The sequence below is a fragment of the Phaenicophaeus curvirostris genome, chromosome 1 (genome assembly GCF_032191515.1).
Source record: "Phaenicophaeus curvirostris isolate KB17595 chromosome 1, BPBGC_Pcur_1.0, whole genome shotgun sequence".
Taxonomy (NCBI): Eukaryota; Metazoa; Chordata; class Aves; order Cuculiformes; family Cuculidae; genus Phaenicophaeus; species Phaenicophaeus curvirostris.
Genome location: NC_091392.1, coordinates 126,874,544 through 126,897,283, shown reverse-complemented (window position 1 = coordinate 126,897,283; position 22,740 = coordinate 126,874,544). Strand labels below are relative to the sequence as shown.

Below are 22,740 nucleotides of genomic sequence, written 5' to 3'. Positions count from 1 at the left end.
TCATTTCAGTCTTCTTCCTCAGCTGATGGATGCCAAAAATTGTGGGTTAAATGTGGGACAAGTAGGCAAATGAAAATAAACAAATGCTTTTTTTCCTGCTCTGTGCCAAGCAGGGATGAGAATGCCCTCCTGGATCTTGCTGCTGAAGAGGAATGGAAATAAGAAATGAGGGTATTTTTTTTTCTTATTTCTGAAATCCATAAAAATAAGGCTTTTTATTTTTTTCATTATTCCGCACCAACTTGAAGTGCCAAGTAGATACTTTCCACTAAGTTCATAGTAGTACTTGGCTTGAAAGCACAGGATGATCTTCTAAGGTTCATTGTGTATCCACAAGGACTGAAATTTCTTGCCTGAAAAAAAAATCAACTGGCTTTTAAAGCAGCACTATTCTGTAGGTTGTGCTGATTATTGCTTTGTGCTGCATGGCTGTGATTTTTGGCACACAGTGTCACATACCAAATTCCCAAAATAAAATGCTACATGATATTCTAAGAGCTTTTAGGAAGCTTTAAGAATGGATTTGTCCGCTGAATGGGTATCTCTTCTGGTGAAGCCAATAGATGCAGCAGGAATAGTATAAACGCAGGAAACTTTACTTACCAGACAATCAGTTTTTTTAAATATGCACAAGGGAAAAAAAGAAAACCTTCCATCAGTATTCTGTTTGTAAAAGTTTTCAGAAATCCTGCTTTGTTTGTAAAGGGTTTACTGCTATATGTTTAAATAGCTAAAACATCTGTTCAGCAATGTTGTGAAATCCTCCTGTTCGCAACCCCTGATAAGGGGGACTGCTGAATGATTGGCTCCTAGAGCCTCTAGAGGCAGCAAGGGCTGTACAGTGGCCGCTGCTTGCCTTTCCTCCTCCTGGTCAGAGGAAAACGTAGGAGAGAACTACTATATTACACATTATTTTCCTTTGAGAGAGAGAGAGAGAGAGCAGGAAGTGCCTAGGAAATGGTTCACGGCAGAAACCTGGAGTTGTAAATAGCAGAGAGGAGGAGGAGAGCTCATGGCTGCAGTTTGCGAACAGTTGAAATACTGATACCACAACAGCAGAGGAAAACTAGACTTCTGCAAGAGTGAGCCCATCTCAAGCCATCACAATGGAAGGAGAGGTGGTACCCGAGGCTAGGAGAGCAGCCAGCAAAGCCACACGGATCGCCCTTGGCATCTTTGTAAGTGGCACCGTTGTACTTGGCACGATGCTTTTCTTGGGTAAGTGAAAAAGTCAAAGCTAACCTGAATGTAGCCCTCCCCAGCCTATCCGTTCTCTGTGTGTGCGTGTTCTACAAAATGTTTTGGTGAAAATCTTGGTCCCTTTTTCTTCTCCCCTCCCCGGTTTTATATTTACCCTGAAATGGAAATGTGTTAGGAAAGGGATTTATTGTGGGATCGTAGAAGTTAGAAACTGCAATGTGAGCTCATATAACTTTTGACTGCTGAATTTAAATGAATTTGATTTTTTAATTGAATTTGGATGATCAGTTGGATGTGTTCTAGGCAGAATTGTGTTCTTTGCAGAATGAGGAGAAATGGGTGAGATTATGCACATTAATGATGCTAATTGCGAACTTGCCAATTGTGACCGATGCCAGCTAATATTCTTCCTTTCCTAATATGAATCTGTAATGCACACATTTTATGGAATCTTTTGGGTTTTCCTTCATTTGGTTTTCATTTAGGGTTTGACTAAAGTTCCTGTTGAAGACTTCAATAGTGCATATGCTTGCACATTTTTAAGATGTTTCTGTTCTTCTATGGTGAATTGCAAAGTCCTCCTTGCAAAAATCATAAGGAATATATCAGTGATGAAATTAAAATGTTTTGCTCAGATTTATAAGCTGTAACTGAACACAATAGAGAAGGAATTAGTTTTTTCTGTCTGGATATGGAATCGTCTGGATATGTAATAATCTGTAGATTGGTTTTGCTGGAATATCACACGGAAGCATATAGCTACACCTATAAAATTATGTGTAGAAGTATAACTTCACTCGGAAATTACAAGGCAAAGAAGAGAAAGCAGCATTGTATCCTTGCAGAGACAGATCCTCTTTTGGAATAATTCAGCCTAACTTTTCATTTCTTTAGAGCAACACAGATTTCTCTGGACGGAAGGGAACCTAACCTCTAAGCATATCATTTTCTTTCCTCAGATCCTTAAGGATCTTGTGATCTTGTTTGAAAGGTCTGCTGTGTTTATAATAGCAGGAAAAATTGCACTAGGTTTTCCACAGAATACTTAAAGCATCAGGCTCACACTTGGTTACTGCTTTTCTGCTCTATAGCAAGTTCTACAAACATCCACAGGCAGGTAACTTGTGTGTGTATGGGTAATCCCACTCAATTCAACAATATTCTTTATAAATGTGAGCGGGATTGCATCTTCAACTTCTAAGTGCAAAATTTTTTTCTAGATGAAAAATAAAGAATACAATATTGAACACCAGAGAGTAATGGAGAGACCTTATTTATTCTTTTTTTTAGCGCTAGATTGTTTATTGTTTCTAAAAAGCAATAGACATTTGCTACCATATTTTGTCAGAGATAGAAGTGCTTTATCTGCAGACCAGACTTGAAAATTCAAGCAGATATATTAATTCCTAGAAACAGTTTTCTAAGTGTGCTGAGGCCTATTCCGTAGCCAGGATTTCAGTGTCAAAATTGTCATTGACACAACTGCTAAGAAACACAAAATGCTGGCCTTGGGTCAACAAAAATATATTTAGAATTGGTTTGGAAATTATCTGAGGTTTTCAACCAAACAAATAAAGGAAAAAGTTAAATTACTTTGGTTTAACATTTTTCAGTGTAATGTTTCCATGTTTCATTGTGACACTGTGTTTTCTTTGCAAGTTCGAGTTTAACTCTTTTTTAGTTTTGTTAAACTGTACAAAAGGAGACCATTATTTCTGGACATGTGAAATGTTTCAGGCACCTCAAGATGACCTTTGTTTCAGTTTTCTTTCAATCAGCAAAACTTACCGTTTCTAGAGATCTGATGTAGTTTCCCTTCATTTTTCTTGTCTGAGTCATGAAATGCAGCCACCTTCTGCCTCTCTTGTCTCTTCTTCTCAGAGCTCCTTCAGCTCTAAGAGGAATCTGGGAGAATCATGTACTTTTATCTATTGTTACTTGTTTGTAGTGGCTGTAGCCATACAATGACTTCAGCGGGGAGCTACCAGGGGAGTCACTTGGCATAATGTAGGGTCCTGCCTGCAACAGTGCTTTGGGCTGTGGCAGGACAGGAGCTACCTTTCCTGGGAAGCTGGAGCCAGAGCAAATGGAATTTGCACATCTCTTTCCAGTTCCCTGTGGGAAAAAGTCAGGCATCTTTGAACCTCAATTTAGTAGCCTTACCTCCTGACTTCTTATCCTTTTGGACTTCTCAGATTATAGGAGTGTCCACATTATATGTGTCAGCATATTTGTATGCTTTTCTCCCTTTAAGATTTATTTTGAGAACTTAATTATGATGTATATTTGCTTAAGAATTTGGAAACAGGCTTCTAAAGGAAGAAGTCAGGACACTGAGTGTTATAACCCCAACTGTAACTAATAATGTAATGGTTAGTTCTCTTAGCAGCAAAACCAAAAAGGCAAGAGAACAAAACCAGGCAAAGATTTTAATCAAAATTAAATTAAAAGCCATTAATTAAAAGGGAGATATTACTGCCAAATAATTTATTTTTAATTTGCTGTAATGATGAAGTTGTAAATGAAACAAACCCAGCTGAAATCTTATTTTGCTTTTATTTACAAGCATCAGAGCCTCAAGGACTACTTCAGGTTCTTTGCTTATTCTTTTTTTGTACTTCCTTGTTTTCCATCAAGTGCAAAAGAATTAAATGGTGTCTGAGATTTTCCATCTTTTCTCTGCTTTGTTAAGAAAACTAATCAAACAGACTTTTCGAGATCTGAATTGGTTCTCAAAAGGCTAAATTTAAAGCAGGGAAAAGGTGAGTCATGAGGAGTGCAACCCTTAATTAACAGGAACATTATCTATTATTTGTACTCCGTATCCCTCAAAATTATGTCCTGGAGACTTCCATGCCTCTGTTTTCTGCTATTCTTCAATACTCCAATTACAATCTTTATATGCCTCAAAATCTCATGTATTTCTTGGCTAACTTACAAAGGTAGTTGAGGTGTTGTGTTCCAATGGGTCAATGTAAGCTTTGGTAAAGTAGTCCAGAAATAGGTTTACATTTTCAGTTTCTAAGAAAAATTGATTGAAATCCAGCCATTTCTGACATTAATTGTCATTAAATCTATGAGGTTGGAAGAGATGAAACACCTTTATATTAAATTGTAGCTTTAGTTTTTTCCTAGTAAAATTTTCCCATTTTCCTATCCCTTTTGAACATTATATAGCTACATGAGAAATTGCTTTGTAACTGTCAGCACTGGTAAAGCTACAGTACCTTTATATATTACATTGTTATTGGGTTTTTTTTCTTGTTTTTTGTATTTGTCATGGACTGAGTTATTAAGATAACGGATATAATGAGACATTTCTTTATGTCTACCGAGCACATCTACTGCGTTATATTTCAGGTACCCTTTGGGACTCTGCCATCCTAATCCCAAGTATCAGTTATCTGCTTATTTGACAGCAACGTCTGAAATTGGCAATTCTTATGCTTATATTTCAGTGGTGGCTGCAATATGCATTTTTAAAAGATCCACAAAATTATTTGACAATTTCATAGTTCTTATCATCAAGGATTTTGGAAGCAAACACAATACTTCTTGGAGCCAGTTTAGTCGGGAATGGCACTGTGCCTTATAAAATCATATCTAGTTTATTTCAAGCTGGAATAATGGGATCCTGAAAGCATCCCTTTGGGGCTGAATCATGCTAGCAGGGCCAGGCAGTGCAGTGCTGCTTCAGGAGGAGGTGCAGCAGGGTAGTGTGAGCCCTGCAGCCCATGAGGAGCTGTGGAAACCGTAGGTGTCTAGATATCTCCATGTTCAATTGCGAGCTGTGAAAGGTGCATCTCTGGAGGATGATAGCAACAATGATCAATTGTTTGTATCATGGTGGTGCTCCCTGTCAGCAAGTAAGGCTCAGGTGTTATTACTCCAGTCACTGTGCAAATGTACAGGGAGAGACAGCCCTTACTCCATGCTGCCCATGAGCAAAGACAGAGAAAGGAGAAAGCAGGCACAGAAAGGGAAAATAATTTGTTATGAGCTGCATTATTTGCTTAATATACAGTCTAACTGATTTAAATCAGTGCAGTCAGAGATGCATTAGGGACAGGGCTTTCACTGACATTTAAGTGATCAACAATATAACATTTGGCTGCAATGGTAAAAATTCGTTACGAGCAATCTCATTATGGTTTTCCATTTTGCAGTTAGCCAAGGCCTCATAAAGTTTCGTCCAAAGCAACAGTACTGTTTGACCTCAGAATGCATTGAAGCTGGTAAGGAACAATTTTATCCTCTCTATTATATCATGATTATAACATGTTAATGAGATATTTATATGCTTTAATTTTTTTCCATGATACATTTTACTCAGAAAGCTTCATTATTAAGGAGGAGGGAAACAACCTCCAAACTTTTAAAAAAGTCACTGTTTAAGTTGCTGTAGATCTGTTTACTTTCTGTGGTTAAAATTCATGTTTTAAATTGTTTTAACCCTCTCCTATCCAGGTTAAGTCAAAGTTTCCCATAGGCTGTATTTATTTTTTTACATAGGAAGCAAAATGTTGGGTAAATTGACCTTCAGATGTATTTTCTTATGTCCTTCCCAGCAGTCAGAAAATGAACAAGTGAATCACTAAGCACGGAGAAGCTTTAGGGCCAGGTCTCGCATAGACTTGCACATCTGTAATATGGTGATTACAACACAAAATCTGCAGCTACTTCCGTATTAGGAGGCTTTCCCCCACACAGTCACATGTGGTAACCCTTACAGAGCTGTGACATGCATTAATATTAAATGCAAGCTAAAGGAACCAGGCTTGGTAGGACCTGAAAGAGCCCTACTTTGCACGGGTCAGTTTTGAGAGAGTTTTGTCCACACTATATAAAGGAGAGTTTTATCATTTAATGTAATGATAGTTATCACATCTAGTTATCACATCTAGAAGTCTGCCCCAGAGTTGTTCTATTGCAAAAAAAGTGGTCATTTTGTGAAGTTATAAGAGTATTTATTTCCATTCCGAACCATATTAAGATGATACTGTGAGGTGTTTGTCATGTATTTGAAACCTTGACAAGTTCTGCGGAGCTCTAGAAACTGAAAACTTTGTAGATCTCAACATTAACAGAATATTTCTTGCCATTATTCTTCCACTCCACCCTACACTGCACTGGCAGTGCTCTTGGCCACCATGGGCACCACCCTCCAGAACTGATTCTTGAATTAGGGCAAGTATCTAAGTAAATTGGGATGACTAGTCATAATACCACCCCTACCCCTACATCCCCAAAAGCTTGTTGGCTTCTTCTTGAGCTCTTGAACACAAAAATGTGACTTAAAAAGTTTGAATCTGAATTGGCTTCTTCTCACACAAAACAACATGAAATTTTTTGGAAGCTCCACAGAAGTTGGGATTTTGCACCAAAGCAGACTTGGATACCTACATGACCTGACTGTTTTAGCTCAGTGGACTGTGTAGTGACTACATAGTGTCTTGAGACCTGAGCTCTACCTTGCTGAACAGCTTTTCAGGAGTGATAGAAAATTGTCAAGGACTAAAATGTGTTCAATATAGTCAGTAGGAGAGTTTCTAAGGTGAGAAAGAGAATTACAGCTGAGACATAGAACTGTCATAGGAAGAGTTACTCTAAGTGCCTAAAGAAGACTTACTGGATGCTAGGAGTAGTACCATGAGGTCTATAAAGTTTATCACGTTACCTGCTACCATTTTTAATCAGTTAATTGGATAAGCCTCAAAACACATAGTTGTTTAGCCAAAAAATGTCCTATATCCACATATTCTGTATTATTCAACCCATGCAGATTTATGCCACAATACCAATAATTCATGATTATTTGCTTAGATACTCAAAAGTTATTAAGTTTCTGGCATGTCAGACTGATCTCTCTCTTACCAGTCTCACCTGCATAGCTTGTGGGGATGCAGTCACAAAATGAATCTGCAAATACTACAATTTATGTTTTGCAATGAATGGTAGATCAGACTTGATTTGTTTTCTTGTGCAGCTATTCAGCTAAAGGTAAACACTGCATAATTTCTGGAATGCTAATTACAATCTGCTTGATATATATTGCTACTAAATTCCTCAGGCAATTAATTCTGTCAGGGCAACAGCGGAGAGCCTGTCTTCAGGTATCTGCTAGGTTCAGTGGTCATTGCTGTATGGTGCTCTAGAACATTCATTGTGGATATTTTGGGTGGGTTTTTTTTGCTTTTCATGTAGGCACTGTTAGATGCTACAGAAACTGGGTGGCATTCTTGCTGCTTTTTAAAAGATGGCAGAGAATGGGGCACACATCAGTCCTAGAACAGCAAGATGTAGCTTGCAATTGAGGTCAGCATCACGTTGCAGAGACTGGTAAATGTTAATCATAATTTCTGGACTGTGGGCTTGTGTAATCATATGTTTAGGAAAAAGTGTCCCACAAAATCCGTGCAATGTCTTTTTTACAGCTGCTGCCATCTTAAGCAAGATAAATCAATCTGTAGATCCATGTGAGAACTTTTATCGATTTGCATGTGATGGCTGGATATATAATCACCCTATTCCTGAAGACATGTCAAACTATGGTGTTTATCCTTGGCTGCGACACAATGTAGACCTCAAGCTAAAGGGTAAGTATGTCATTTCTGGAAACGATTGGTTGGCTTGTCAGTGTAGTTTGTTAACTGGCTGGTTTTGAAATGAATAAAGACTCTACGCTCCTTTCTCATCATTGGACAATATCCAACAGCCCGACTTAACATTCTACATTTTTGTTGGGTTTTATTGAAAGTAATATTGAGAGATAATGAATCATAACTTAAACAGAATTTGGAAGGAAGAATATGACTGCTGGCAACTCTATGAGTTAAGAATTGAGGAACAAAAGGATACTTCTTATACCAGGGGGCAGGATTTGAACATTTTCCCCCTTGCAGTAGATGGGTAGATGAGAGCACAGACGTTTAAGAATGTCCCAGATCAGACAAACAGCATCCTAGGACAGTAGTCTGTCTATAACAGTGGTCAATATCAGGAAAAGCATATAATACGGTAAAAACAGTGTGATATTCTCTAGTATACTTACCTAGCTCTTGGCAGGAAGCAATTTATAGACTTCTGTAGACAGAGGTTGTTTGGATATTGTGTTTCCTTCAGGCTGCCATTCAAGCTGCTGTTGGAATACCTGACCTGTCATCAGTGAAATAGAAGGCTGCTTAAGAATGTATATGTGGAGGAAAAAATAGCCTCAGGGTGGAAATGTGTAGGAAGAGAGGTATTTTAGTTTGCGTGTGACTTGACTTTGAGCTATGCTCTGCAGCAAGGCCACCTCATCAGCAAGCTCTACAGACCAACTAGGAAGAAAGAGTAATGATTGTTGTTAGGCAGAAAAATCCTGCCAGATTCTTATAATCATCTTCCCTAAAAATGAGTTGCGCAAAAGAAGGGAGATGTGCAAGATTTATTATTATTGGTGGTGTGCTTGAGCACTGCACACCTTGACCAGGTTATTGACCTATTAGTTGACATAAATGCCTGCTTTGAGCTCACCACAGAACAGAGGTCAGTTCTAGGACCTTGCATAGCATTTATTTTTCTCTTAGATTTTGTACATATGTGCATGTGTAAGCATCAAAGCCGTTCTCTACTTGCTTTTTCAGTCATATTGTATTTGATTTTCACATCATTAAGGATTTGAAAAGCTACATTCAGCTTCAGAATACGTGTTTGAAATTTCAGTGTAGGTTATCATCTGATGATTGCTGTTTTAAGACTGCTGAAGATGTCACAGCCAAATAAAAAAAAATATTGCCAGGGCCTGTTTCAAATTATGCTTTGCATTTTAATTGTTCTGCTGCTGGGATCAGGCTATATTAGATAACTGCATATCCTGCATGAACCAGAACCACAAAGAAGCCAGTCTTAATTGAATATAGAGTAGCAAACTGTGACTTTCATCCTTAATTTCCTCTTTTTACAGAGCGTAATCAAGGACATCATGTTAAGCCACATTTTTATATGGTTTTCTTACTGCAGTCCCTTTAGAAGTTGCTAATCCCTAGCTAGGAAATCCAAGACAAAGAAAGAAACATCTAAGTGAGAAGTATTTGCTTAATGGAAACTCCATATCAAAAAAGCAATGTAATGAAATGACTGATAACTGCTTTAATAGGAGGCCTAAACTGCTCCTTGGTGTGGTACAGGGACAAGGATGTGAAATGTGGAGTGGTGTAGTGGGGTTTATTTAATATAACATTTGTCATCTCCCAGTTAACTTTTTACTTAATAGGTTTCCAAAATGTATTCTTGGTAATTAAAACAGGAAAAGGAAAAAAACCTGTCACTGTTGGTAGCTGAAATTGCAAGGCATAACTGCAGCCTTGATGTATGCTCGTGGTTTAACTTGAGTCACTCCAATAAATGAACTTGATGGTCTCAGTTATTCCTTTGTGGAATCGAAAGTTCTAGCAAGATAAAAATCTCTTGCACAGAGAAACATATACGGCAGATCAGACCTTGCAAGCCAATTTAATCTCTCCTTCCTAAAGAACTCTTAGTGGAACTTTGAACTTCATTGTAAATGTCCCTATTGGACACTCAGTAGATTAAAAAAGCCCCAGTATTTAAAGAGCTGATTATTACACAAGTTCCCTGTTCTGGAATATTTATCATATCATATTTATCATATTAAAGAAAACTATTAATCTTAAAGTGATAAAATTGTTTGTCCAGAGAGCCTCATTTTTCATATTTGATATTCTTTGATGGTGTGATACAGATGGAAGTATTTATTCAGGCAATATATTAAAAAATGCTGTTACTTAAATGATTTGAACATCTAATCTGTTTCTGGTCCCTGAATGTTCCTGAGCCTTAGGCAGAAAAAATTTGTGTATTTGTGCAAAAACATGTATATGGCTGTGGTCACACAAGAGTATCTTCAATCTTCTGGAAACTTCATTTTTCGTGCAGGGACACTTGGCTACAGAAGGTTGTAGCACCGTCCAGTTGAAAATGGATACCAAGTGTAAGAATTAGTTTTGCCTTACCAAAAAAATAGTAGGTGTAGCTGTATAATGTATAGAACTCTGCATTAAATATTGTCAGGTTTGAATTTAGGTGTTGGATTAAAGGGTAGAACATTTTCTGTATCAGTGAAGGATTTTGGTGTTTTAATTGGGAATGCCAGAAAGGAATGGCGATGGGTCAGTGGAAAATAGCTGAGAACTACTAAGTGGTAGATTTTTTTTTGTCTACATATCTCTGGCTGATTGGAGGAACAGAACAAGAAACATTTATTTCAGAGTTCTTCTAGTTTTATGAAAATTACTGTGATAGTTAAAAATCCTGGTTTTTTTGTAAGATTTGGGTTTATAATGTGCTAGGAAAAACCCCATACGTATTATTCCCCTATGGCTTTTGCTAGCTGTCTTAGGATAGATTCAAACTAAAATTATATCATCATTTCCCCTTTAATTTCTTTTCCATCCTTTGTTTGAGGTTCACTTGGATTTATTTTTCTGCTCTCAGATGAATCCACAAACCATATGTGTAACTCACTTTGATCTCCTGGCTATACAAAATCCTACCCTAATAAAAGCAATGGTAGGTCTTTCCTTGAACATCAACAATAGCAGAATTTCACATATTGTAGAGGAAAGTACAGGAGACAATTGTAGATAGTCAACAAAATTACAAAGGCAGACACTTTTGCTTTTACCCAGATCCAGGTAATGGACATCTAATATTTAGGTTAAAATCTGTTGGTTCCTTATAGAACTGTCCTGGGGAGGACCAAGGTAGTTCTACTTCCACTTAAACGTTTGTGGCTAGATCAGACCCTCTCTGACTTGAAGCCAGCCTTTCATTTGCAGATACACTGCAAGCTTGTTAAGAAGTGACTTTCACTGATTAAGAGTCACCTCTTTTAGGACCAATAGGCCTCTGATGAATCTCTTGGGAGTCCTTCAAAATGGAAAAAATGGTTTGATTGTGGCACCTGTTGCATGAACAAAACCCATTTCAAACTGCATCTCTTTCAGCCTTATGTCACACTGAGATTGCAATGTGTCTGTGAGTTAATAAATATTTTTCACTTACCATTACATTTCCTGCAAAGCTATTTGTGTTCCTGCTGAGTTTTTCCATTTTGACTGATGACCTTAATTAAGAGTTTAAGAGCACTATTGCCTTACCATTAAAGTGTAAGTGGATTTTGCTGAATAATTCAGAACTGGAAGTCTGAGGCAAGTAAATCAGTGCCTATTACCTGTTGTGAATGTTGATCATGAACCAAGCAGTCTCTTTTCCTTTCTCTGAAGTCTGCAGAACAATGACATACAGCTGTTTTGTTTTGGTTTTTTTCAAGTGACCATGCAGGAAGCAATAAATAAAAAAAAACCCAAACCTAACAAAACAACCAACGATGCAAACATTCCTGCATCTCAGCAAAGGAGCTGATTCTTCCGGACCTCTTAAATTTAATTTATATCTGTGGAAACCAGTTTGCAGATTAAGTCTCTGTACTGATTCTGGCCCAGTGAGACACCTACTTCAGACTAGCTTGCTGTGCTAAGCTTTCTAGCGTGGCTATTTTGTGAATGCCAGTCAATTTAATGTGAGGAGTTTCCAATGTGGCAAAGAGAAAGAAATTGATGCCTTTTAGGAGGATATGGTGTGTGGATTTTTAAAGCACGAGACAGACAGCAAACAAAATAACTTGGCAGCATAGACAGATTTTCCCAAGATAATCTGCAGTGGTTTTCTTATAAAATAAATAATTTTTTAAGCAGAACCAGTAAGGTAAAAATATTTCAGTATGGAAATTTATACTACTTGACCATTGTATAGTCCTTTCAGACAAATCCCAGAATATGATGTTGTGTGGCTGCTGTTGGGGTTGAGTGTTCTGCACAGAGGGTTCTTTAGGGCCTCTCCCATTCTTCAACAGGGGCTTGGTTGGGACCACTAGGATGACTTGGATGTGGCCCATGAAATCTGTAATGTAGCTGTTGACATCCCAAGGTTTCTGCATTAGCTGATCTGTCTTTGGTGATTTCTTCCTTCAGAGGTAGCTAGTTGAGAGCTGTCCCAAGTAGGAGAGAGAACACCAGCAGTAATTAAAAAACCCCACAAAAACCAAAGGACATTTATTTATGGCCTCCAATATCTTCTTGTTGGACAGCTGTTTCTGGATAACAATATAGCAGCAAACAACAACAGTGCTTAACACTTTTTTGCTCGGTCTTTTCTACTACAAATGGATCTCCTGTCAAAGGTACAGACATATGTAGGTGTTTCTCGAATTTCTATGACAACTTCTGCATTGTAAAATGGATATTGAAGAAAAGGATTGTAGAATTTCTTCTTGAGGAACAACCCTAAAATGTCACTATATTAGTTGGTTTTATTTGAATAAATACAGTGTCCTTTCATGTTTGAGAACATTTGTTTGATTTACTTTATCTTCCTGGGGAATTAGAACATATATGAATTGGTTAATTACTATTCATGACTTCCTGTGTATATCATATTAATTACATCCTCATTAATACATAATTAATTCATAATGATTAAATGTTCTATCAGAATGTCAGAGGGATTAATAACAATAGGCTGGTTATTTTCAAGAGTCGCTAGTCTAACCACGATGAGATGTACGATGTCATCAAGAAATAGGCTGATGGACATTACTTGCATCAAATATGAAATACGTTTGCCTGAATTAATTACTGATGTGTTTATCATCATTAAATGTTTTTTAAAAAAACTAAAACAAACAACCCACCCTCTTCCTCTAAATCCACGAAATAAAACAAGGGGTGGAGGAGACGCAGTTTATCAAAACAAGGCTAGATTAGGATATCAGGTCCACAAAGACAATTCTGAGGAACGAGCTCCTGGAGCTGCAGAATACACTGGTGGTTTTTATTAAGAAAAAAAAGTTACTGGTTTGAAAATATGGAAACTATTATATTCAAGGAATATCTGAGGCTTTGTAAGATAACACAAGGCCTTCCAAAAGGGACCGATAACCCCATTCACCTCCTCGATGCTTCTGCCTTCCAAAGAGGTGGAAATGTACAATGTGGTGGGTGGTAAGACAATCTGGTCTGTGTCTAATGCCCTGCATTGTTTCACATGTCCATGTGAACAAGGAGTTTGCTGTTGTGAAAGTTGCTTGGAGTGATTATTGGGAGTCCTCATGTATGCTAGTAAGTGACTCGAGTATTTACAATGGGGAACTGAGAGAAAAAAATTCTAAGAAAGTAGTAGAAAGCTGATTAAGGAGGGAACACAAAATATGTGAAAGTAGAAATAATATATGCTTTGGTAAAATTTAAAAGCCACATTAGAAGCACCAGAAAAGTGTATTGACTTGCTATTTATTTTATTTTGGGCTCAAAGGGAAAAGCTTTATTTAAGCAAGGAAAGTTTTAAGCATACAGAGAGGGTTTTTGCAAGCCTTTGATGCTAGTTCATTTACCCATACGCATATTTAGCAAACGGTAGAGAGATCTGGGCCATAATGAGTTAGAAATTCAAAACAGGTGTTTGTAAAATGCATTTAAATAATTTTTGTAGTGTATTGGCTCAGATTGCTTCCCTTCCAGTCCTCTGAAGCTAAGCAATATTTACAACCACCAAGAAGTAAAAAAGGGAAGAGCCTTAATGTCAGTAAGGTTCTAGTATTTAAAAAAAAACAAAAACAAAACTACAATGGTGAGAGAATTTTTCACTTTCTTTTTAGATGTGAAGGAATGAAAATTATATCTTTAAACAGTGTATTTTCTTACTTTAGGATCCTGTAAAATTTTATTTAAAAACAAATCATTTGCAACTCATATCTTGTAAGGAGTCTGGTGGCTATGAGAACTCCAGGCTGCACATTGTGCTGTGCACCAGACGCCTGAACTAGAAAGAAGCACTGAGAACAATTAGCAGACCTGGTAGTTTACAAAAATAAATAAATTCAAGTTAGTTCATATTCAAGGGAAGCATCCAAAACCCTAAATATCACTATCAATTGTTAGTAGAGTAAATGGATTATACTGTATGATAAAGTTGCACAATAGGAGAGATTCTCTGAAGAACACATGTTTTAAAGGCATAAAGGAATTTAATTAGGCCTTCAAATTATGTATTTGAAGTTGGGTTACACTAGTTTCAGAAGAGAGCTCTAAGTAGGCTTCTGAACCCTCCATTGAGGTTTGGTCAGGTGAGAACTCACTCTGCTCTTCCCCTGGGGCTTCCAAATGCAAATGAAATGGAAACTTGGCAATTTCTGAAATGGAAACTAGGCAGGTGGATTCATATAGAAGTTTGACCTCTGCTAATAAACTTACTAAAAGAGTTAAAGTTGTATTGAAACATTAAACGTTGCATCCTACAGCAGATGTCCATGTCTTTTTCAGTAGAGTGCTCTGAGAGAACAGATTTGACTCTAAGAATAATCTTGGTTTGACTCTACTTGTTTTGTTTCCAAGAAATACATACAGCTTAAAAATATGTCAATGAAGTCTGTGATTTCCTTTTAGGAAAAAAATTTGTATATTTGTTCTTCATCCTCCTCTCTATACCCCTCTCAACATATAAGGGTCATTTTTCCAAACTGATGAGAAAAAAAAAATAAATTTCAGATTGTCTTCTTTAACTATTTTGTAACCTGGACTGTTTGTGTCATGAACTGTTAACTCCTGCTTTCAAGTAGAAAGATAGGGAAGTTACCATTGGTCGAGTGATCACAACAGTCTTGTGTATAATTTTAGATGCTGTGGCCAGTGATTGTATTTTGAGGTAGAACACTGTGCCCCTCATAGGCCTTCATCCATAAAACTTATGACTATGAGCTCTTCTTCACTTAACTTCAGGCTCTGAAAAAAGGAATTGGAAACCAGATACTCTAAATGAACATCAGCTGACCCTAAATCGTTCTGAAATAGTAACTCTTGGAACATGTAAGCTCACATTACTGTAATTAAGACTACTTTTGTCTAACTGTGATTTCTATAAAAGTAGTAGGGTTTGGAAGTATTTTTTGTGTGCCCTTTGACCTCCTGGTCAAATCAATGCTTTGTGACCTATACTGAACTTGGCTTCTTAAATCCACTGCACTGGGAGTTTGAAGAAAGGGCAGTGCCTTCATGACACACTTGGAGACTTTACATGGCACAAGTGCAGTTGGCTTCGTGAGCTTTAGGTGCCACAGTTCCTTTTCAGGATCTCTTTTGCCATAGTTCTTAATTATCTTATGGTCCAGGGAATGACATTCTGCACACAAGTGTTGCATGTTTGATTTGATTGCCAAACTCAAACCAAGGTTTGAACAGGTTTTTCTCTACTTTTAGGTGGGAATTCCTCACAGGATTAAATAAAATATCTTGCTGTTTTTAAAAAATGTCCCGATCCAATATCGGGGAGGGTTCTTAAAACGATCCCAAGAGTGAGATTAAGACACAAATAAGGTCAGATGCCGTACAATCTTTGAGCTTTATTTTCTGGAACAACTGATAACAGTTACAGGACAGAAAGAAAAGGAAAGAAAAGGTCAGAAATCCCTAAGCAAGGAAACAGTAGAGGCGCAGCTAGTTACCACCAACGCAAATCCAGCGAGGTGCAGTTGGTTCGGTCACAGTGCAGGTGATGGCGCTCCAAGTCCCAAGGGGTGTCCAAGAAGAGAGAGAAGGGTGAGAAGGAAAAGTTCACCACATCGACGCAGCAACAATTCTCAGGAGTACACGGAGACAGCTTCCAGGCTGCATCGGAGTGTGTGGTGGGAGAAACTGCTCTCAGTCTGGTTCCACTGTTCACATCAGAGGATCTTCTGCAGGTTTTCAGAAGATAACTTAGAATTTGCTTCTTCAAGGAGGTAGCACGTAATAGTGTTAACTTGGGAAGGAAGAAAAACTTGTGACTGATAGCTGGAGATGGGTGAACAGCTCTTTTCATTATTCTTCTCATCAGTTTAGAAACCTGACCCCCATCACTGTAAAGCAGCATGGAGGGGAGTGAGAAGAATAGTCTTCATTGCTCAAGAACTGCAAGAGAAGTCCACCTTCTCTGTTATCAGGTGTTTGCTAAGAAACTCCCTTCCCACAAGTAGAGTTCTTGCATTTTGGTCTAAGAAACTGAAGCTCATAAACATGCAATATGGAGCCAATATCTGATTGCTAGCTACTGCTACCCATCCCAGAGGGAGAGTATATTGTTGTGGTAGGCTTTGATAGGCCCTTGCTGCAGACGTAGCTCATGAGAGAACACCTTCTGCTTTTGGCCCAGTGAATAAGTACGCACTGGTCTCTGAGAAGCCCCTGGGCTGCTTTCTCTGTTTGCTTCTGAAAACAATACATTACAAATTGCTTTCAGTTGTGGTACTGAACAACATCTGGGCAATGCTAAGCAACTCCCACTGTCACTGACATTAAAGGGACTAAGGGTCTTTCACCATCTCAACGATCAAGCTCTTGGAGTGTTTGCATCAGGTTCAGCAATCTTTATGCTCATAAAGAAGAACTGTTCCCATCAGTGGAACTCTGACATATAAGGAGGAATTAATTCTCTGTGGCTCACTTTATTTATCTGCTACAATGGATAATGACTGTATCTGCTTGATCTCACATGTCTAAGAGTACTTTGAGAACCTTATCCTAAATGTATAGAGTGCAATGTGAGAAGTAACAATTACATTATCTCCTGCAACCTTTCTTGTGTCGCAGAGAATAACATTACCCATGTAATGCAGCTCAGTAGCTTGCGCTGGGATAAAACATAATTCATATTGAGTAAAACTTATCTTCCAGAAAAGCATCAAGTCTTGAAGATGTTAAGGGGCAGAGAAGCCACTATCTCCTCTGGTTGCTTGGTGGTTAATCACTGTCACTTCTGGATTTGTCTTCATCTTCCAGCTGTTGGCTTGCTTTGTGCCTTTTTTCAATAGACTAAAGACCTCTTTGGCATCAAGTATTTTTTAATGGTAAAATACTTTCATACTGTAATCCCCTCACCCTTCTGCCACCTTTTGTGAGACAAATCATGCTCTCTCATTGCACAGCTCCTCCTTCCCTCCCCAGCCTTTTGTTTCTGAAACCACTCCATCCAAAGACAAGCCCAAATAGTAGTGATGTTTTTTTGAACCTGGTCTAGTTGCCCAACATTGTTTTCAAAATATCAGCAGCCAAAGGGCAGATAGTGTTGCAGTCCATCTCATCAGTCAGTGTAAAATAATAGGATCATCCCTCCACTTTGATACTTGTCTGGTTTCGTGTTCCAACACTGCTGTTTGCTCTAGCATTGCCCTAGGAGCTCATGCTGAACTACTTGTCTGCTGCTAGCTTTTCACTCCTCCAGAGTTACAACCTTCTAGGAAACGGAATGTTCTCTTGGAATTTTTGTATAGCTCTTTTTTTGTTTAAATCTGAATGTATTCCCGCTGGGATATTTAGAGATGCAGCTGTTTTTCTTCAAAATACAAAGCATTATAATACATATCAGATTATGATCAAGCAGAACCATGCAAACACTTCAGTTTGTATTTTCCACATACAGGATATGTCTGCAAAAGGATAAAGACAAATATGAACAGAAAAAATACTGCTACTGCTTTTACTAGCACAATACATTCTCCATATCTAGGGCTGCAAAGTGTGGAGAAAACTTAGTTTTCCCTCTAGAACAAGAAATAAGCTTACTGAATCACATAGAGGCTCTAAGAAATGTAGCTTAACTGTATGTGTAGAAAACTGATAGCATACAGAATATATACAATCTACAGATCAGTACACTGATATAGTGAATCAATATTCCTAATCTGAATAAACAGTATACACCTTTCTTTTCCCTGCAAATCTGGCTCTACAGTCACTTTTTCATGCATTCCAAGTCAGAAGAGGCAAAGGTGCAGAATTTCTCAGTGCCATAAATAAAATACAGTGGTTGAAAACCAAAGTGAAGCTGTGTAAGACAGTAGGCTGGAAAATCAACAAGGGCTAGAAATGGAAAGTAAGATTAAAGGTAACACTCAGTCACAAGACTATCCTTAGCAGCTTTAGAATAGTCTGCAGTTAAATAAACCCACACATACTAGCAAAGTTTACTTTGTAAAGTGCCTTGCTCTCACTTTTAACAGCAGATGATTGCTATTTACTGTAGGGTAGTGAACCACAGGAAGCTGGCCTTTTTTAGCCCTCTTGCCTTGGAAAAGCACTATCTGAAGGCACCTTAATATAAACCTCCTTCCTAAACCCAGCTCCTTAACACCCTGCAGTTTAGGTTGTTTTTTTTTTCCTTGACTGTCTAGCTGAGCATCTACAAATCTAAGAACTGAGGATCATTGCCAGCTATGGCATGTTTTTTGTTGCTGATGTTGAGCATTTTGTACACGAGCCAGGGAGAGCAATGATGCAAGCTCATCTAGCCTGGGCTTCCAGAAGCACAAGTACTTTGATTTGCAGTGGGAACCTCTGCACTGTCAGGCCCTTGGTAGAAGGAAATGAATGATGAATCAGTTTGCAACCTCAGAAAGTTTAGGATATCACGAACACCTTCACCCTGTTTCTGACTGTGCAAGTTGTAGCTGCATAGTGAGATGAGTTATGTTATTTCAGCACTGTAAAGCAGAATTACTAATAGGTTTTGATACTTGCCATAGCTGAATTTTATGTGAAGGGAAACATAAATCTTGCATCTGGGCAACCTGTGCATATGCAAACATGGACAATGAGGTGCTGAGCTTAGCAACATAGGCCAAGATCCCTTTAATACCAAAGGGAATTGCTTTGGAATTAATTTGAATGTGAAGGAAACAAAAGACGTGACTAAAGAAGGGCTGCTTTGCTACAACAGCCATTCAAACATGTACATGGAGAAATATGATCTCAGACTTTATATTCAAGGTGGCTTAAGCTATGCTGGTTCACTCTGCTTGCCCTGGTGTTTTTTGTCTATGATATTCAGTTTTGCATTTGCAGCAGGCTAGTGATTTAAGGCAGAACAGGGAAAAGTTGTTAAGTTGTGGTTGCTGTTAATAATGATCCTGTGCTTTTTCAGAGAGTTGTAAATCAGCTTAGACTGTTGTGCTTTTTTTAATCTCTCTAGCTAGATTGCTATTCCATCTCTAGCACTGTAAAATTTACATGGGACCTAACGAATGACCTATTATTTCAAGGGGTTTATTTTAATATTGTTGAAGTGCTGTATGTTTCCTAGTCTGGTCAAAGCCATTTGTTCCCAGCACTTCTTATTTAAAGATGAATCTAAAAGATACTGGTGGAAGCTGAAAAAATTTCTTTCACAGTCAGTATCTCTGGTGGAGGATTTGGCTTTTTGGTTGTTGGAACTGCCTTTAGATTCAAGTTGAATTCAGTTAATGTTTGGAGTCCTAAATGGAAGATTTTTATAGGAAGTTGGAGCTTTTAATTTTGAAACAAGAAAACTAAGTTGTTTTTTTTTTAAAAAAAAGAAAGCTGCAAAAAAACCCAAACTCTATGTTCTTCTCAGCATTGAGTGAACTGTTTTAGCCAAAATGCCAGAAAATCTCATCTCCCTAACTTGGCCATCATTTTTAATTCCAGACTGGACTTCAGAAAAATGTACTAGACTGAACTTATTTTCAGTGGATTTGTATGAATACATACAACCCCTTAGTGAGGGCTGAGAACACGTGCTTGGAAAGAGTAGGAAACTGAACAGCAGGTCTATGGGTATTCCATGAGGCTGAACATTAACTGGTCTACAGTGGTCTTTCTCTTCCTATCCCTTGAAAGAACTCATAGTTTTTGCTTTTATTCTGGTATCCAAATAGAAGATATCTAAAGCCATTTAAAATTTTTCAAGGTGGAAGGACAGTCTTCCCAGACAGCTGTAGTTAAAGGTTGATTTTTTTTTAGAGGGGCTAGTTTTGCTCTCTGCTGGTCACTGGTTGGCATCTCCCTCAGTGCAGATGATAGCCTGAAGTGCCTCCTCACACATCTAGAGGTGGAGCACTTTTCAGAGTGTGCCTCTCCACAGTGATGAGAGCTCAGGATAGCTCTGAAGCAGGTCTGTTCAACTTGTGGAGGTTCTCAGAGAGCAGAGACTCTGGGCTACAGCCCTTCAATTTACTGTGTTGGGGAGCTCTGTGTGCACCAACACACACATTAGATAGTGCAGGAAGGGGGCTGTTACAGCCTGCTACTATGTCCAGGATACTCACAGTATGTGACATTGGTGATTTAGAGATAGATTGATATGTCTGCGTTGGTTTCGATCACAGTAGTGAATTTTCCATGGATACAGCAACCTGTATCAGACCAAATTGTTACCCATATATTTGATTAGTATACATTGTTTCTTGCCTTTTCTTGTACTTCTTTGAAGAATTTAAATATTAAGGGACATGTAAAATCTATATATAATTGCGAGTTAAATAAAAAGATATTTTCTATACCATGCATTTGGATTTTATATTAGATAATGCAGAAGTGGATGTGACCAGGGCTCCAGGTTTGAGCTTCTAAATCTTTCTGAAAGCTTGAGGTTAAGGCTGAGGAGTCTCTATAGCCTCTTATGGATCACAACCCCTATTTCAACATCCACAGGATTCAACCACCTTATTAAGGTTTTTGTGTTTGAACACTGGATTTTATGTCATCAGAACCAAGAATTTTCTTCATAAATGAATTCTGAGCAAATTGGCAGCATTTACTCCACCTCATTCTTTGCAGTACTGTAGGGAGTGTTACAGCTTCATTCCGCCAGGTAATAAGATGGTTTGATGGGAAAACACCAGGTCTGATTTTAAAAGGACTTTGTGCAGGTGTATTCCTAGAGTTGATTTTATTTTATTGGCTCTCATCCTCTGTATCTCTCCTGAGCTTTAGATAGGCTTTAGCCATTGACTTTTATTACCTTCAAAATTTCATGGCTGTGCAGCTCACTGGCAAGGAACAGAAGTTATTGCAATGGCTTTAATAGGAGTGTATTTTTTCATCTGCAGTTTTATGTAGGTTTCATTTATAATTTGTTTTAAAATGCTATTCTTAAAATGTGAACAGGTCTGATTATTCTCCTAAGAACTATGCACGCTGAAGATATGTGTCAAAGATTGGCAGTATATCATATTTAACAAGCTGAGAAATCTTAACGCTTTGAGGATTTGAAACCACAGCTATTGGGAATCCTGTCCAGCAGTATTTTTAGGGAAAATCTTATCCATAATTTGAAAGGAATGATCTCATTACATGTCTCAAGCATCCAAGGAAATGAATCGATTGGTTATTTTGTTTTGTTTTGGGTTTTTATTAAGGCAATTGGAGGGAGAGAATAAGTGGTATTTGCTCATCAGTAGAGTATTCTTTGACTAACAGAGTTGGAGGCCAGCAATATGGTCCACTGAGTGCCCACATGAGCACAGGTGGGGAATACCTGAGAGGTGTGGAATGACAGATTCTGCAAGGTACTAGGGAAATCCTGGGAAATAACTGTCTTCAGATCCTACCTCCAGCAGTGAACTCCTAATACTGGATGGAGCAGGACAAACTCAGACCATTCTCAGCTGCAGAATCTAGTGGTACCACCCAGCTGGACTTCTGCCTCCCATGAAAGCTAGCACTGAAGAGAGGACTCTGGCAAGCTGCTGGAAAGGGCAGGGGCTGGAGGCTGAGCAGCTTCTGCCTGTTTGCAGGAAGGTGCTGCATTTGAAAGGCAGCACCACTGCTTCTTCAGTACTCTGCAACACCTGAGCCAGCACTGGCAGAGAAAACAACATTGAATTGACATCTGATTAAACTCCATGTGGGAATGATTTGGTTTTGCTTTGGCTGGTTTTATGAAGTCCCAGTGGCCTTCTGTTTTGGCAGGTCACTGGGACTCTTCCACTTTGATTCCCCTTTTGTGTGGGGCATGATTCTTGGCTCAGGCACAGCACCACAGAGGGCAAATCCTCACTTTGCCTTTGCTTGTTTGAAGTCCAAAGCAGCAGGGAGTATGGCATAGAGAAGGCACTCTTGAGTTTTTCAAGGTTTTATATCTCTGGCTGAGCATTCAACAGGAGGGACTTGGGATGGTTCCAGCAAAGCCATTCTCTCCAATGGTCCCAGTAACAATAAGATAATCCTACAAATCCAGGTAAGATCTGACAGGATTTGCTAGCCTTGCTTCAGTGCTGTGCTTAAGTACTACCCTGCTTCTCTTGGCCATGGAAGTGCTCATGCTGTGCTGCACCTGAGCTGATAGATGTCATTGAAGCTAAGCTGCCTCTACATTTACCTGTGTATCTACAGCTGCATCATGGCTGATTTACAACTTGGATAAAATGACTCAAGGCAACTGAGTGCAGACTGCTGAGATTCAGATGCACTTTTCATGCTATTTCACTAACATAACATAATATGAGGAATGCAAGGGATGCAAAGAGATGACAGCTGTAGAAGAGCTAGTTTGGCTTTCAGGCACCAAGAAGGTTGACAACTATAATGAGAGGGACCCATATAATGCAGCTTTTCAAATAGTAGTTAGATACTTGTCCCTCTGTATCATTTACAATATCGAGGTTCTGTGCATTTGATGGACAACAGGACAGTTCTCTACCCAGTTCTTAGC

At 38.5% G+C, this 22,740-nt stretch overlaps 1 protein-coding gene across 1 annotated transcript in view; it reads left to right on the top strand.

The window, feature by feature from the left end:
- The first annotated feature begins 652 nt into the window (after positions 1-652).
- The window catches only part of PHEX (phosphate regulating endopeptidase X-linked), a 99,820-nt gene continuing 77,732 nt past the window's right edge, over positions 653-22,740 (top strand). Inside the window, exons 1-3 of the mRNA XM_069874069.1 lie at positions 653-1,218; positions 5,367-5,435; positions 7,635-7,796. Of these exons, the coding sequence (XP_069730170.1) occupies positions 1,107-1,218; positions 5,367-5,435; positions 7,635-7,796 (343 nt within the window). The 5' untranslated portion in view covers positions 653-1,106. The remainder of the gene's footprint in view (positions 1,219-5,366; positions 5,436-7,634; positions 7,797-22,740) is intronic.